At 35.3% G+C, this 19,026-nt stretch overlaps 1 protein-coding gene across 1 annotated transcript in view; it reads right to left on the reverse strand.

Moving 5' to 3' along the window:
- Positions 1-2,881: 2,881 nt before the first annotated feature.
- LOC145663151 (uncharacterized) overlaps positions 2,882-19,026 on the reverse strand; it is a 110,059-nt gene continuing 93,914 nt past the window's right edge. Inside the window, exon 3 of the mRNA XM_081729474.1 lies at positions 2,882-8,075. Coding sequence (XP_081585600.1) covers positions 7,719-8,075 — 357 coding nt within the window. The 3' untranslated portion in view covers positions 2,882-7,718. The remainder of the gene's footprint in view (positions 8,076-19,026) is intronic.

Genomic DNA, 19,026 nt, shown 5'->3' on the forward strand with positions numbered 1-19,026 from the left:
GATCAATTGCCACCAAAAATTCTAAAGTAAAAAAGTACTGGTCGTTCGTGGATCCGATTCGATTAGACTACCTTCAGATTACTGGTCAAGGGTCTTGACCATTTAACCACGATTACTACTCAGCAATTGATTTGTCTTTTTGTTTGTTTACGATTGTTTACGAGTATAATACACGCGCCGTATTTGATTCAAAATAGAGGAGTTTTGTATTTTGTTCTTAAAAAATCTATAATGTTAATAATTTAGTGGACACAGTGGTATAATACCCTCCGAGTCCTCAATTACATATTCTTGTGTTTTGCCAATCAATCTGATTATTAACAAGCTCCTGTTTTGAGCGAACAGAAAAGGCTCTTTATTTAGGCGAACCGGAAGACATAACGGTTTAGATGAGTTGTTAGCATTGTAGTTTCGTAATCCGGCAATCCGTGTTCGATTCTCGGCTTCGCCGTTTACACTTTTGAAAATGTTTCATTTACACGGCTGACCTCCAATTGGCTGCTGCTAAATGACGGGAGAAATTCAGTGATGATGTAATCCTGAAAATAAAGGAAGAAAAATGAATGGAGAAAACGAGTTACAGAGTTAATTCTTTTAATTATATAAGATATTATTCATTTATTCTGTTCTATATTAGATATTATCCATTAATAAAAGGAAGGAAAATGGAGAAAGCGAGTTACAGAGACAATTCTATCAATGCTTCTATATTTCATATTAAGCGTTATTTCCGTGCATTTTTAAATTGTTGGTTATTGACACTATATTCTACTCTTTTCTCCTTGTGTCTCAGTGTGTAAATTGGCACAAATATGAAACAAATCACGAATCCTCAGTTATATTTGGAAGCTAGGGAGAAATACGCTTAGTACGGGTAAGTTCTCCAACTCGTTTAAGTGTTTTCGAATTTTGCGTTTTTAATGTTTACAAATAAATTACTGCATAACAATATTTAGCATTTTCAAAAGTCTCTTAACGAATAATGAAATCAGACAAGTTCTTGTTCCGAAGTAAGATTACGTATGTCAGTGGCGCCGGAAACTAGGAGCTCAGAATCTGTTAGACTCAAGATTTTCATTAGGGGCTGGGTTCTCCCCCTGAATGATGAATCCATACTTTGTTTTGCATGTAGTACAACTGTTAGTAGTTTTAAAACTCAGTGCAAGGCTTTGTATTTATATAAAAAAATAAACTAATACATATACCGCATAATCTATCCGTATATTTGATACGCATATATGTATAGTCATTTGAAGTAAGTTAACTTGTTTATATAATCCCTCATTCGGATTAAGTAGATTATTTAAGTCCCCCAACTGTTATCTTCTCATCCACGCCTCTGGTGACCGTATATTTTTTTGTGCTTTGTACTGTGAGTACAAGTATGCAAAGAGTCCTTTTGTCATTTCGTCAGCCAGCGTTTTGCCTCACTCCTGCACAAAAACACTCTTTACGATTTGTTCGTTTTACCAGTGAAGGCAACTTCATGCTGCAGTTCTATCTAGTCTACCAGGCGTAATTAATCTAGAAGCGGGCGTTAGTAGGGTGGCCTGACTAACGGATTTTGTACTTCAAAAATTTCTGTGGCCAACTGGTCACATACATATTACATACAGATTCTTTCAACACAAATAAAATAGATAGCGTCCATACAATATACGACTGACATTCCGAAAGTAAGTTTTTCACTTTTTTCCCAGAGAATTTTTATTATAAACAGAAAAATGTCACAACAAAATACAATCTCCTAGTTATTTTTCCACATAATGGCCACTGACATTGATTCATTTGTCAGTGAAATGAATTGACTGAAATCAACTTTAGGAAATCATCCTGGTAAAGATCGATGTCCAGCGTTCTCAGGAACTTTTTCACACCCTGTTGTACTTCTTGGTTGGATCTTAAGTTGATCGGACTTATTACACGATTCGAATAATTGGTGATAGACTTAACACGTTCTCGGCACCATTTCTTTTGTGCTAAAGCGTTGTTGGAGGTTGTCAGAGGTTTGGACATTCCAACAGGTTATGCAGCTTGCGTCGGGTAGGGATTGTAGCAATGGGCTGTTTTAAGTGCTGATTGAGTTTTGCAGTCACTTCTGCCGCATTCGCTCTACGGCCCTTCGTGACAAACTTCTTCACCTCCCGACGATTCCTATACTCAGACTATTCGTCCATCCAATATCAAATTAACCAATGCTTTTACCAGAGTACTACTTACCGTTATCACCTTCGATATTGTTCCTTGCAATACATCCAACACACTGTCACCTCGTTACATTTGCATCAGAAAACCGCACACCTTCAATTTGGCCTCTTGAAAACTCAAATAGGTATCCCATTTTGTAAAATATAACCACTGTCTGCTTGCTTCAACCAACGCCACCGTTCTACCCCACCTGATGTACTACAGATGACCACTTAATACCCCATTAACATTGGTCAGGCGCTGTACACGTACCCTCAGTGTTACCACTTTACACATTTCAGGTGTTGTAAACTACTGGTCGCTAACGCTCTCGCATTTGGTGCGAGGTCCCAAGTTAGATTCCTGGACACTCGGCGAAAAAAAGATGAAAGGTTTTTCAGGCAACCCAACCTGAGTGAGGTATTTGTCACACTAATACCAAGCAAAGGCCCGGAACACTACCTATCATAACAGTCCCATTCCATTTCCATCCTTCTTCATTCCGCCCTTCCTTCCTCGATTCCCCATATAATGTGATCGCCGAGGGACTCTTTCCTCATACATGATGTGCTGAAATGGCCACAGATGCTAAAAGCCCAGAAATATAATTACTAAATTCCTAAACTACTATTGTTTCCATGATTTTGTAAATTGACAATGAAGTATAAACTAATTTAGAAATAAATACCAAACAGAAAATATAAGTTATTTTATTTCAGTCCATAATTATGTCTACAAAAGATCTCATTGCTGTATCAGGACGATTAAAAGTGTGGATAAAATTCAAAACTATAAATCTCAGTGTATACAAAATAATTATAATTTTAATTAAATTTATACAATACATAATTTCACAAGTCATTTTCTATTAACCTTTAAAAATGCAGTAAGTTCCATTATTCCCATTGCTGAATACAAATTTCTAATAAGAAAAGTACGTTATAATTGGTTTTTAAAATAAATTGCTTAATTAAAAATGGATTAAATTTATTAATTATTGTTAACAACAATTCCTGATTCAAACTCTTAGATTAATGTTACCAATTAAGTGATTGAGAAAGTGTGATTTAAGGCATGTACACAACCAAGCTTATGAAGGATGGTTGCAGATATTTCTCGAGTACATACGAGGTCGGTACTTGAACTTGGTTCACAGATCATCATGTAAGATAATCTCGGAAAGAACAGGCCCTTTTCCACTACATTACTCTGCACCCAAGAGAACTGCATTACAAGTCTTTGTTCGGTGATAATACTAACAAAAATAAAAGAAATTAATTACTAATTTACACTGGTACTATAAACGTACTTTTTTTGTTCCTTCGATAAATTGAATTATTTTCTTGTATTCTTTAATATTTTTCGTATTAACATTTTAACTCTCATCAATTTCTAACTTACCAATGCGCTTCGTATGATATTCACTTGAATAACCTGTTGAACTAGGAACTTGTATCGTACACGGCGGGAATCCAGGTTATTGAAATTTCACCCTCAGCAGATGCTATTGGCAGATCTGGGGCATGGTCTAGAGTGGCATAGGTTGGAATCAGTGTCTAATGCGGTTAGGGTTACGTAATTACAAGTAAAAATGTTTTCTACATGACACGTAAAATATTGTAGTAAAAAGGACGTTAAGTGGGCCTACGTAAAAAACTGGAAACAAGTCTACAAATTAAAATATATTTTGAGCTGGTTACTGTTTTCTTGGCACAAAGAAAAAAGCTCTGAAACATTTCGTAATGTTTTACGTTTTAAATTCTCTATGGTCGACAAAAAATTAAGCTAGAGAAGCCATGGTGAAATGAAGGACAATTGTACAATTCCACAATAATGCTTAGTTTTCATATCCAAGCGCCTTTACGGCCACCGCGTTGACGGCTTTCCGCATTCACAAAACACTTCACTTCATACTTGTAAACTATTTTGTCGGTTTCAGTTTTCAATACGTAGTTTGTATGCTCCAGAGTCTACAATGAACTAAAACAATAAGAGATATTAGCTACACCATACGCTACACATGTTTTTTGACTGACTGTTATTAATATAAACTCTAAGGGTGTTATGCAGAGTCGTTTCGACGTATGATTAGCGTGATACTAAAGGCCTGACTACTGCAAGAAACTTGCTAGTGGAACTCTTTAGTATGGCACTAAACACGCGTCAGAACGTCTCTGCATAAGGCACTGAAAGTTTAGACTTCGTTTAGAATAAATGGAAGGTTATGTGGGTAATGACACGGTAGCCATATTGAAACTATCTGGGAATTGTTTCGGACATTTTGATTGGTTAATCGTCTGTTGCAGCGTTCCTCATTGGCCATTCCATTCTCGATTGAAGAATGGGTGTTTGTCATTAGTAGTGCAGCTTCCATTTACTCTGAAAACCATTATTTAATAGAGTGTCTTTACTTATTCAAAAATAATAAAACTTGTAGTACACCCTCCTCTTCCGCACGTAGACGAAGGCCGGAGGGAATAGTTAATTAGTCGTGATCAGCTTTTGGACAATAACATTTCTTTAAACTTATAACTATATTGAGGTTGCAAGTTCTGAACTAAGATGGTGTAGCCCTCAGAAGAAAGGATAATCGGATATAGCTGATAAATCTTATTTATACTGTACACATAGTTACATTGTACCAATTAACGGTGCTGGTTTACTTTGGCGCACCACAGTTTGGAAAATTTACACGTAAAATTCAATATTTTGCACGAAAAGATTTCTGTAGCCGATAGAATTAAATGCAAAATAATACACATGTATTTTAGGTTTACTAGTGTAGTGTTACTAATGTAAAATCATTACAAGTGCTTTACGACAGATAAAATAAGTGAGTTTATATGAAACACGACTGTAATAGATACCATTTTTCTCCTAAGAGTATTTGTGCACAGTCTACAGAAGTTGTATTTTAAGTTTAGAAGTGGAGCGCTACTAGTATGAAACCATGACAAGTGCTATTGCAACTCTTATCATTGCTAACACCCACTAGTTTTCACCAACCTCAGTTACGCGTCTACCCACCTTCGCTGATGCGCCTTCCCCCTTCGGACGCACCGCCTCACTTCGGCTTGGCCCCCATAACTTCGCCCTGCTTTACTCGGTTATATGGCATTCTTGCCTTTTAGTGACGACTTAGCACAGGTTGGTTTGTGTTTTGCAGTAGTTTTTATGTCATGCATCAGGACTCCGTATATATATGCAAATGTAAAAGAATTGTAAATTTTCGACAATTATTTCTGATAAACACTTGAATTTTATTTATGACAAGTGAGATATTTTCATGTCCCTAGCGCAAATAATTTAGGAGACAATAAGAAGGAAATTAGTGAAAGAATTATAATTTTTCAAGTTTTTTCTGGTGGTGCACCAAAATTAAACATGCACGCTAATTAAAAATAAAAGAGCAACTTCCATCTCCCGATATGAATGCTACCTGTAGGGTTCCGAGAGGACGTTAATTTACATACACATCATTTTTCTCTTAACTTTCTTGCAATAAATCACTTTCATCAAGCTAAGAACACAGAAAAATTAATAGTTGCAATTTATATTCTAAGGTGAATATTTTGAGGTCTAAAAATACACAAAATTGTTTTCGAAATAGTATTTTGACGTTACTTTCTGTACAAAGACAACCCAATGTAGATTAAACTGTCTTCCTTTCTTTCAGTCACCTCCCATACGGGAGATTTATAAAGGAAGTCCCAGCCATTAGGGCCTTGTAGACTATATCAGTATATTTTTTTAAAATTGTTTCAAATAAGTAAATGTACTAAAATGGCACGAGCCAAGATGGCCGAATTGCCTGTTTTAAATGAAATTGTTTATCACACTATAATATAATAATACAGAAGGATAAGCGGCGCATTAACATATTGAAAATGTATATAATATATTCCTGTCTTTCTTTCTCACTTTTGTTTACAAATATTCAAAGATTATTTATATCTACCAGAAAGTCAATTTACAACATTAAAGTACAGGATGTCCAGAAATTATCTTTACAATTTCGAACGTTAAAATGTTTGTAATGAAAAAAGAAAAAGATTTTTACATTTTGTTCTTTGCGGTGAATGAGGCAAATCGTAAAGTTTTTCAATCTGTTTTATAGTTTTAGATTATCCAGTTATAAGTGAGCATGTGGACCCCTTAGGAAAAAGCACAGTGTGTGGCATGGTCCATAGAGACCAAATCGGACACACAAGTCCATCGGAACTTCCATACACAATTTCACAGAGAGCCACAATCCATGCACGACACACCAGCTTCATGACAACAGGTTCTGTGTTGCAAAAGAAAGGAGCAGGACGACCCAGCAAAAGTGATGAACGAGTTGAACAGGTGCGTATAGTATTCGTTGGCCGTCCGAAAAAGTCAATCCGTTCGGCCGCGAGATAACTGCACTTACCCAGGTTCACCGTACACATGGTGCTTCACAAACGGCTGCGTCTCTATCCGTACAAGGTACTGTTGTTGCAGGAATTTTTACCAACAGACAAATCAAAACTGGCTGAGTTTGCAACAGACATGTTACAACGTATCAATGAAGATGCAGGTTTTAAAAAAAGAACGGGTGTGCTTTAGTGATGAGGCAACATTTCATGTATCGGACAAGTTAAACCGTCATAACATACGAATCTGGGGTTCAGAAAACCCACACAAATAAGGGAATTGAGAGAAACAGCCCAATAATTAATGCCTGCTGTGGTCTAATGCACAACCGAATTATTGGGCATTTTTTCTTCGCCGAGCCAACAGTTACTGGTGTCACCTATCTTGACATGCTTCAACTCTTCGCTATTCCGCAGTTGGATGATTTGCAGCCCAATGTTGTGTTCCAGCAGGATGGTTCTCCACCACATTAGTTCGCAGCAGCCAATGATCACCTGGACGATTCCTTTCCCAACCGATAGACTGGACAGGGTGGCCTCATTCCATGGCCATCGACGCTGCCAGACATTATACCCCTCGACTTTTTTCTGTGGGGTTTTGTGAAGGATAGTGTTTACCATACACCGGATATTGATATAGCTGACTTTGCGCATTACAGCCGCTCTTAACACTGTCACACACGATATGTTAGAGTGTACGTGGCGGGAAATTGAGTACAAACTGGATGTGTTTAGGGCTACGAACGGTGCATATATTGAGATGTACTAATAAACTTTGTACATAAATTTTGAGTTGCACTATTCACTGCAAAGGGCAGAATGTAAACATCTTTGTTGATTAAAGTTGTGAACGTTTAAATTGTAAAGATTCCTCTACACCCTGTATATCATAGCCTATTACTAGATACATTAAAAACAGAATGGAATATCAACTTCATTGCACATAAACACAAGGTAATTAAGAAGCAATAAAATGAAGACAAGCACAGATAGAAATAATGTCGGCATATAGAAAATAATAAAATGAACAAATCAGGCAACATTGAAACACGAAAGTGAAAAATCAATCTTACTAAAACGGTCCGTTATAAATTTGAATGTTTGAAACGCTCCTTGGTTACCTACGTCTTGTTCCTAATTCTTTCGCCTCCAATTACACATTCCAGAAGGCGCTACCGATGGCGTTGGCTTGTAATCTCGTGATGCATTCCACTGTGCTCTTGATGCTTGTTTACTTCTGTTTTCTTCAACTTTTGGAATTTTCTTGTACATTTTAATCCATTTTTCCAGTTTATTTCTCCATGCAATTGGTTCGCAGTCTTTTTTCACTTGCGGGTACCTTTCTTCAATAAATTGAAGTGCTTCGATTAAAAAATATCGAATATTCACGTCGTTGTTGTGATATCTCAAAGTAGTTCGAATCTCATCATAAATAGCTTGCAATAGATTGAAGTTTCTCAAGTAATACCCTCGATAGACACAGGCAAATGTCTGCAAATACATATGAGAAAAAACAATTAACAGTATTTAAAAGTATTTTTAAAAGTTTAAAAGTATTTGTATTTTAAAAAATAAGTCTTGTTAAAAGTATATATACATGAAATTTCTGTTACTTAGTATACACATATGTTTCAACCTTTTTAAACAATAATTTGCCAAAACCCAGACACATGTCTTAAAATACATGTTGGCCCAAAAGTAGGTAAAGACCCTTGCATTGATCAAGTATAACATTCAAGTTTATGGATTTATTTGCTTCGGTTCTTCCGAGGTTAAGATATAAGTAAAAACACATTTAGAACAAATAATAAAGAAACTAAGTCTACCTGATGGATAACAATAAGCAATGATATAAAATGCAATGAGCTGATCAGTACGGTACTGTATACCTACTTTTGGGCCACCCTGTATATCTTTGACACGTTCCACGTACTTAAATAATACTGTGTCTCTAATTGATGATAAATGAAAAAAGAAAAGCTTGTGGATTATAACGTACGTTCGTAGCAATTTTTCCGTAAAAATTCTGTAGGTAACAATAATTTGTTTCAGGTCTCCTGGACTGTAGAATCCGGCGGTTTACCTCTTGTGATTATTAATGTTTAGGTATGTATTTATTTATTTTTTAAAGTTCAAGATGGAATTGTTGACAAAACTGAATACTTCCAATTTAAAGCAGCAGCAATTATTCAAAATCACTACGGAGACGAATGGATTGAAGAATATCTAATAATAATAAGGGTCGAATTTAAAAATTTGTAAAGTAAATTTTAACAAAGTTGTTGAAACTGTGTTTTGCACCGGTTTCAGACGTAGTCCCCAAACTACACCCAGCTCACTACTTGGGAATATTCAAGCTTTTAATTAACAAATTAACACCAAACAACTGCTCGTACATTTATGTATACAGAATGGTAAGATAATACACCGATAAACAGAGGAGATTGAGGTATATACGAAATTAAGCAAAAAAAAAAAAAAAAAAAAAAGTCCGATACCCATAGGCAACATTTACATGAGTGGCGTTGAAAAAATCATGCAACCGCTGATATAATGTCTAATATTTAAGAAATATATTGCTGTCGGATAAAAGGATTATGCAGAAAGTCGTACCCAACAAATGTCAAGACACAAACACAGAAGTGGAGCACTCGCCGCAAAATGGAGTCTTCACCGATAGAGAATATATGTCTGGGTTTTTCATCTGCTTGTAGGGATTTCCGTTGCCCGGCGACTCTTCCATTCCCATCTGTATATCATCCTAATTACTACCTACGACATTCTGTCTCCAGTTTGTCGGTGAATTATGTTGCCACGACGTATATATTATGAAATAAACTGTATTGCTATTAAATATAAAGGCTGGTCCAAAAGTATAAAACATACTGTAAGTGGATGGTTATTGCATATGTCGACCGGACAAACACTCAAATAGTCAGTGTCAGTAAGGCCAGTATTTCGGTATATGAAAAAGTTGGTCACCATCTTGGAAGCCTGCAATCGTTAATCCAATTCATTTTTCAAATAGGAGGGAGTGTGTGACATATCGATCGACAATAGTAGAAGCTCAAATTAATGGCAGTAACATGAGATATTACCTGATGGTAACGGTGTGATTGATAACACTAGTCGACAAAAAACTTTTTCTCTGGCACACGGAAGAAAATATCTAATTCTAATATAACTTTTCACGTAGACTTCGAATCTGCAATCAGTTTTTCTCCATTACCTTCAGTTTCCCCGTGACAGAGGGATTTTCGGGAAATTTCTCCTCAAATTTCCATTTTTTAAAACCATCTTCATACCTGTAACTCGGGTACCCTTACGTATATAAACACACAAATTATATTGTATGTTAGCTTAATTTACACTCATAAGAATCGCATTATTATTTCTAGAAAAATAAACATATTTATATAAAATATGCTACGTGTACTGTTCATTTTACCATATTAATTAGTGCAGATAAAATCACATATAACTTCCACGAAAATTACAATATAAGCACGGTTTATACCTCACTGGACTTCGAATAAAACATATTTTCAATGTGTACACCATGTCGCCATTTTTGTATGAGAGAATATCTAGAGAGATTTTGTGGGAAATTCCCTCCAAAAAGTAGTTTATAAGACTTTTTTTGTCTCAACTAGCTATTTGTATATAGTGATACAGAAACAGGAACTGCACTAAAACAGTTTCATGTCTACTTAATAAATAATATTAATTTCATGTGAATCGCATTATTCTGTCTAGAGGATAAACTATTGTGTCTATTTATAGGTAATAAAGAATATACTATGCAATACTTTTACCAAACACAAAAACCTAACGTTGACGTATTATTGTCGGCACACAGATGGATACTCAAATAAAAGCACAAATACACGTATGCTTTCTCTGGAAAATAAGTCAGTTTTTAATACTTTGTTCTGGCAACAATGCATAAGAATTGATAACTCACGTAGCCTGATGACTGTTAGTAGCGTCGAGTGACGGTCCAAGCTGGACGTGTTTTAGATGTGGCCGCGTGTAAGTTGAGTGTTTGTGAATTGTGGAGTTCGAATAGATTGTGTTGTGTGGTGATGTACTGAGTAAGATTACGTTTGTGCTGCTTCATGATTGATGGAGTGTACAATCGCGCGCGCGCGTGTGTGTGTGTGTGTGTGTGTGTGTGTGTGTGTGTGATACCTTACAGAATACAAGATGCCAAGGAAGTGTGTAAATCACCGGGACAATTTCTGTTATGTATGTGGGGAGCTGACATTTAAATCGCAACGTCGATGTTTTACTCCACTTGAGAGGAAGTGTTATCAGTTATATTTTGGTTGCTGTGTAGGAGACCAAGATAAGAATTGGACTCCTCACTACATTTGTTGTACTTGCGTGAAACGTCTGACTGGGTGGGCAAATGGTGAACGAAACATTAACTTCGCAGTACCGATGATGTTGAGGGAACCAAAAGATCATTCTTCAGACTGCTACTTTTGTATGACACAGATAAAAGGAATAACCAGTAAATCTAAGCACACAGTAAAGTAACCTAATTTGCCATCAGCAATTAGGCCAGTTCCATACAGTGCAGAATTACCTGTACCAGTACCTCCTGCTCATTTTATGGTAAAAGAGGATTACGTACTTGAGGCAACTACTGAAGTTCCAAATGAAGAAGATTATCCTACTTATGTAGGAAGGACATCTACATTGGATCCCCATCTGATAACTCAGGGTGAACTAAATGACTTCGTACTGGATTTAAACTCTCCAAGATACAGGCAGAACTTCTTGCTTCTAGACTTAAAGGCTGGAATCTGCTCCATCGTGACACTAAAGTGTGTATTTTTCGAAATCGTCATACAGTTTCAAAACTACTATTCCCAAGAAAATGATTTAATGTATTGTAATAATGTCTGTGCTGTGGGCATGCACATATAACTACAGAATGGAGATTGTTTATTGACTGTCCTTTACCACAATGGCAACAAATTTCCTGCAGTGCATTTGGCTTATGCAACTAATATGAAGGAAACCTATGGAAACATCAAAATAGTATTAGAAAGAATGCGGTATGAGAAATACAAGTGGACCTTTGCTGTGATTTAAAAGTTATTTCTTTGTAAATGGGTTTGTATCTTGGTTATACGAAATATTGTTGTTTCCTCTGAGAATGGGACAGCAGGAACAAAGCGGAACATTACATCAAGAAGGAATGGCCAAAACGTGTATTAAGTCCTGGACAAAAGAATGTTTATTCCTCACTGGAGAGCCCTGATAAGATAATTCTACCTCCACTACTGTATGAAAAAATAACGGGAGGGAAAAACACATGTTATTTAGGACGAAATCAGCTGACCCGGTCTTTTTAACCGCGTATCTTCCTTTATTTATATAAAGAGAACAAGACGAGATTATACCGAACAGTACCTTTGTATTTACAGGTGATTTGGAATGGTTGCTCGCGCGAAAGGGAGAGGAAACTGTATTTCTTGTTTTGATGTCTTTTTTCTTTCCTTTCAGGGAACAAATTCTTATCCCTGCACAAGGTAACGTGAAGTTCCTCCCACTCGGTTTTGACCTAGTTAAGAAACAAGACTGCGAGATTTGGGGGCCAATTTGTTATCATACGTTCCACCCGCTTGCATGCATACGGTTTCGTTTACCTTTAACTCAAATAACTTAATAGCCAACGATGGAAATGTTAGATGAACGAATATCTTAGCCACCAAACTTCGAATTCCCTCTCTCTCTCTCTGTGCAAATGTCGCCCAGCTGAATGCTGAAAACATAACACGCTTCTCTGCTTTAACACTCCCACTCTCTTTGAAAATATAGCCGAACTGAATGCTGTTATTTTCTTGTTCCTCTTTCTCTCTCTTTGAAAAGAGTACATGCTAACCCGCTTTAACACCCCTCTGAAGACTCACGAATGAAAATATTAATGAATAAATAAATGTTTTTGGGCAATTGTATACATTTGGAGCTTGAAATAATTATGTATTAGTTTTTGTTTCAGTATTGGATTTACGTGTTCAATTTTTGTGATTTACTGTTGTGTGTAGTTACTTAATTAGTTAGAAGAAGAAGAAGAAATTGAATTCAATTACGTAAGTAATTTGATTATGTATCTATAAAATTTTAGGTGTTGTATTTCACTATAGTCAATGCCAAACTTTGGTTTAAAGTATAGTTAATTTTATTGAAAGGCAAATGTCTCATCTCGTCTCCTGGTCAAGATAATAGGAAAGTCTTATAAGACGCATTGAACTCAATCTTCCTCTGAAAATAACTCTTTTCCATATATTAACACATATTAGTTATATGTGTTAATATATGGACACACATATATTAACACATATATTAACACATATATTAACACATATATATATAGTTAGGAAGATTTCTTTTTCTTCTTATTATTTTTATAGGATGCTGTTTACACTAGAGAGCTAGTTATGAAAAGTTGAGGAAGAAAAATAAATAAATGGAGAAGAAATTTACGTACAATAATCCATATATAATGTGAACTGGGTCCGAAACCAGGGACGCTTACACTGATCCAGTGTGCGGCCGAGGAAACCAACGCACGTGTTACTACGATTTTTACAAATTTAAAGTGTTAAAATAATAGAGGCGATCCGGGATTAAATTAAGGACTGCATGGAAACAGGAAGAACACCAAAGTAGTAATCTAGTGTGGCACCGGGAAGCATTTTCTGAACATATTTTACGTTTTGGGGCAATTTATGGACGAGCGGATATTGAAACAATTAGCCGTAACATAGCAGATATAATCAATCAATTACCAAATGCAATTTTATACTTAAAAAAACTTAACTATGAAAAATCCATGGACACGTTTTGTCCACCACAAACCGAGCTGATACAATTCCGCTGGGGCGAAGAATATTATTAGTTTTGAACCTAACACTTATAGCTGCTGAAACGCGCTATTTAATTCTTAAAATTGAAGGAACCAAATAGCTACGGTGAAATTATTATTATTGGAACTAGAAAGAGAGACTTTGAAAAAAAACACGCAAGTTTCAATGCAAAGAATAAACCAGTAAATAATGCTAAAATGGTACCATACATAATTTAAGTTTCTGCATTCATATTTTTATTATTTAATTCCCTCACACACACACTCGCACACATACACACACTTATAAAATTACACACGTTATTTTTTAATAACTCATATTCAAATATTTTTTCGCGTTCATCGGTTTACGCAGCGATTTATCGTTCTTTTAACCACTGCCTAGCTAACTGAAAGAACGTGATCGCGAGAATATCCTTGTGTGAAAGCCCGAAGCAGATTGGTCCGTTAGATTCCCCGTCTGCTTGCCTCACTTTTCGCGAGTACGAGAGATAGAGCTATACGCATAAAAGTGAAAGCGTGAGCATGATTGGCTGTTAGCATTCAGCCAACACGGGATGGATAATGCCTGTCGTCAGCCAACACGGGGTGATAACGTGGGTTGCTTGTTGCTCCAAGAGAAAGGGCAATATGGCTAATATTGTAGGAAGGAAAAATAATTTTTCATGTTGTACGTATGAATAAATGCAAGAAGAATGGGTTAATAGGGTATTTTTCTATATTATTAAATACTGCATTGAGCAATCGTTGTTTTTGCCATTTTCCCCCTTTTCGTGTATTAATACAGTGTATATGTATCAAAAGACATGCATGCATGCCTGTTCGATTTGAAATAAAAGAATGTTAAAATATACATACATACGACACAATAAAATGATAGAAACCAAAAACATCGGTTGAATCATATCTTACATATTGCTGTGTGGGGGAGAAGGTATATTCTATATTGCTGGGTGACGAGTAAATGCATTTCTATCTATTTCAGTATAGCAGTCATTGCTTGGGTCGTTATTAACATGAGTTTATGGATTAATAATGAAAATTATCGAAAAAAAATATTTTTATATGAAGCGATGGATTAGATTTTTATATGGTGAATCGGCGTAAACGTGAAAAAGTAAGACTTTGAGTAAAAAAATAAACAATCGAATTCTTGAGGTTTCATTCATAAAAAGTCTCAAATAAAAATAAAAATATTCAATTATTCACGTTAGTAGATCCCTAGTGGTATGTCCGGAAGGTGTGAAGATGAGTGGGAAAGGACATAATTGTACACAACAGTGGGGTAAAATTTCAAATGCTTTTTAGCTAAAGTAGACGTTATATAGAGAAATAATCTGTAGCATTCGATTTGCGGAATTGAAAACTGTAGGCTTGCAAAGTGTGGACGCTAGTTTTGAAAATTTATTTTCCATGATATTTTTACACTTTAGGTATGTTATATATTTCAATGGAAATGCTAAACTAGCATTCATAAAGAGTAAAGAGAGATATTTTCGTGTTACGTTTGAACCAGCCAATACTTTGGTACAACTTAGCCCGTCATACCGTACATAACAAAAATCATGATATCGACAAACAAATACGGCGTCGATTTTTTGATAACTTTATCATTTTACATGATTATTACTCGGTAATGATAATTACATTGTGGATAACAAGATGAAAATATAATTTTTAGTTAAAAATAATATCTTTTTATTAAAATATACTATTATACTAAAATGTTACATACATACTTTACTTCCAGTATATACGTATGCGAATTTAAAAGTATCTGTTCGTACTCAGGTTTACTTGCAAGCACTAAAATGTTTATTCACGTCTTGTAGGGAAGACTAAAGTTTAAACCATAGTATTGATAGGGAAAAATTAAATTGCAGGAACATCTGACATTGCACTGTTAACACGTAAACATTAACTAGTAAACTGAATAATTTCATTATCTAACACAACCTCACTTGTGGCGCTGTAGTCAACCATAACTTCTACATACATCGTATTTCGGGGCTAGTGTATCATTACGCGTAAACATTAACAGAGTGGAGCCGTACTCCCTGCTGCCAGCAGAACGAATGCTATGCTTAACGATATTTCTGCCAGGTGGCAGTAGTGATGTTGTCTATATTATAAAAGTCAGTTTTCACGCACATTGAAAACGAATTTTCTTCCTTAATTGTTATGCATTATTTTTTCTTTATGAAAGTTATTTCATTATAACAGGTGTGTATTAAATAAAACATTGTTTTATCACACTCTTACAGTCGGTGATCAAGTGAAGATTTTATCAACAAAAGACTGATTTCTACGATCAACAGACATCGAGGATTAAAGATTTTCCAGTGATTAGACTAGAGTTAGCTGATTAATTTCCAAAAAAAAGTATTTTATAAAATATTTTACATACTTATTAATCTACATTTCAAGAATTATTTTGCATTAATGACTTTTTACGTAAATTATAAGACTATATAATTTTTAATTTTATACTTTATAAAATTTAATTTTACAATTAATTGTTTTATTTTGAAAAATGTAGTTATTAGTTTAAATATGTAGAATCAAGTTTCGTTTTTTCCTTATATAAAATGATTGAAAAATTTAAAAATATATTTCTTCACATAATTGTTATCTTCAACGGTTCGGTTTCTATTTTTAATATTTTTGTACGTTTCATTAAATGCAATTGTATAGCCGTCACCAGGTTATAGAAGTATTTTTGTGGACGCTCTGTATATTTTGGAAAGACAGTAATATTTTTTCGATGTATACTATATTCTGACGCCAGTAAGTTCTTCGATGGGAACGTTTCTTCCCATGCAACAGGACAAAGAATTCTTTCATCGTTTTTAATTATGTATATATAAACGTTATTATGTGGTGAGAACATTTCAGTGAGCAACGAAGATTCTCAGTGTTTCTCCCTCACTTATCAATATGCAAAAACTGTTCTATGGTCATTTGGAACTGAATTAAGTGTATTATCCAATCATTTATGGAAATACAGCGATTCAGAACAGACCACGTGCAGAAGCGACTAAATGGCACCAGCCACATCGCTTTAGCACGTTATCTAAATGTTCCCACAATCACGTTATCGCAATCTCTTGTGCATTGTGGCCAATGGACTAACATTAACGTCAACTCTGTTATGTTCTATTTGCATGTAACATGCAGGTGATTTAAGACTGCTTTTAAGAATGAACTGCCAACATTGGTCAGTGGACCAATGCAGCTTGTATCTCGAACCTCTAAGTTCGAGGAGTCTTACTCCGTAATTGTAAGCAGTAACCACGCACGTTGTGTCGGGAATCACGTAGATGTGCTAAGGGGCACAAGTTATTAGCCGGTGAAGGACGTTTTCTTACGGCTAGCCCCAATCAGTAAATCCCAGGTTCATACACCTTGTGGGTACTAGTTATAACGCGCCCTCCAATATTATCATTCCACTTTGGAGACTACGTAATTTTGCTGAGGACTCGTGTCGACTCTTCAGGATTGTTTGGAGCAACAACTATATTACTTCGTGGAATTATCCCGGCGACTTTTCCCCACTGCTAATACCCCAAGTGCAATAGTGGTGTGAGAAAATTATATCAAGTGGAATCATTATCTTAATCTTCAATCATAATATATAAAGTTACATAGGGCTAAAATATAGTGAAAAAGTAAAGTGTGATTTTATTAAAGGAAGTAATTATACATATGCACTGTTAAGTGTTGTGATCATTTCTCTTCGTCATTTTTAATAGTATTTTAATATATAAGCATAGTGTCATTTAATCTCGTGTTTTTGTTGTATGAATAATGTTTGTGTGCGTTGTGGTCTGACTGATCGTCTGATCGTCCATGAAGTTTTTGAGACGCACCATCCGAACCTCTCGGCGCCTAATGTTAATCTTATTATTAAAACTGGCGGGCAATTCGGAGAAAATTTAGTAATCCCTTTTAGGAAATGTCCTTCAACGTCCTACTTAGGTAAGTCCAGGTCTCCGGAAAATACTCATCGGCAGGACAACGGGGGACAGACTACGGAAAGCGCTTACGTAAATACATGGTACCCGAACAGCGATCCGATACCAAGCGATTATAATTGTTTCAACTTATTTTTTATACTTGCGTTTAACTAAGAAAAATCATTTTGTACGTTTCATTACATGAAATTCTTCCATCGTAATTTCTTATATTAATGTTTATCTAAGAAAAAATATTTTTATAAGTTTCATGACAGGGAATTCTTCCATTTTAATTTTTATACCTGTTTAAGAAAAAATAATTACATATCATAGATCACATGCTTAATTTACATTTTCTCGCTTTTGAATCTTATTTATGTGCAGTCTCAGTTCATATTTGTGAACGTTTATTTTAGTAAAACTTTTTTCTGACAATTATATTTTTTGTCATTTGCTGTTTAGTATTGTTTTACAATTTCATTAGTTTTTTAGTCGCTAAAAATATTTGTTAACGCATATAACATTTTAGTATATAAGAATTTTTACTTTTTCATTACATACATTAGATTTTGTTTTAACAAAGAAATTCTCCTATTGTAATTTTAATATGGGCGTATCATTACATGTAACTTTATTGGTAAAATACAACTTTGAAAAAAATAAAACTGTTTTGTAAAAGCTTCAGCATTATAATTTATATTCTGTGTTGATAATTTATTTGTTTGCAATATACTAAAATTAATTATTTTCACAGATATATTTCGTCGGCGAATCGCTCGAAATGAATTCAACAAGTTGGACGAGATCTATTTGGCGGCAGTAATTGAATGCCTGGATATCAATGAAGTCGTCATGGAGGCGTGGTGGCTCATAATGGATAAACAGCGCCAGGGACTGCGGGGAACCGAAAGGTATGATACCTAGCTAAGTTCTCTTTTTCATTATAATGAGCAACCCCTCATACTGCAATATGCAATGTCATGCGCGAATATCATTGGCTTGTTTGTGCACGGATTCTTCTGTGAACAAGTGATGTACTAGTGGGCCCATGACAAATTTGTGCATTTTAACTATTTTCAGCGTGAACAAACAGAGGATAAATGTGGCAAAAGTAGCCGATTTTTGCAATTACGGTACGCGATTTATTTCGCTTAATCACGTGGTGTCATCTGTTGCTTGTAATCCTGTAACTCAGGCCCACCAAGAAATTAAACCCTTGGAAACTAAACTTAAAGTTGAAAAGTTTAATTTAATTGACGAGATTATTAATGAGCAATTACTTTTTGATACAGATGGTGCGCACATCAGTCAAAATTCCGCTGTTGTTAATCGTGATGAAACTGGAACATCTGATTATGTGGGGGCCTTGTTTAATAAATTATGTGAAAACGGGCAAAATCCTGTGTATATTGTAAATGATGAGGTAGATTGAAATGTACAATGTTCACGAGATACTCGGGGTTACGGGAGGGATTGTCCACAACCTGGAACATCCGGATAATGTTAATATTGCGCAACGTGACAAAGATATGTTCAGAATAGAGGGGAATGTAGCTTCGAAATTGTACGTGAGAGCAGAAAGAGTTTCAGTAAGTTTAACTTGGTG

The sequence above is a fragment of the Thermobia domestica genome, chromosome 10 (assembly GCF_964235325.1).
Source record: "Thermobia domestica chromosome 10, izTheDome1.hap1.1, whole genome shotgun sequence".
Taxonomy (NCBI): Eukaryota; Metazoa; Arthropoda; class Insecta; order Zygentoma; family Lepismatidae; genus Thermobia; species Thermobia domestica.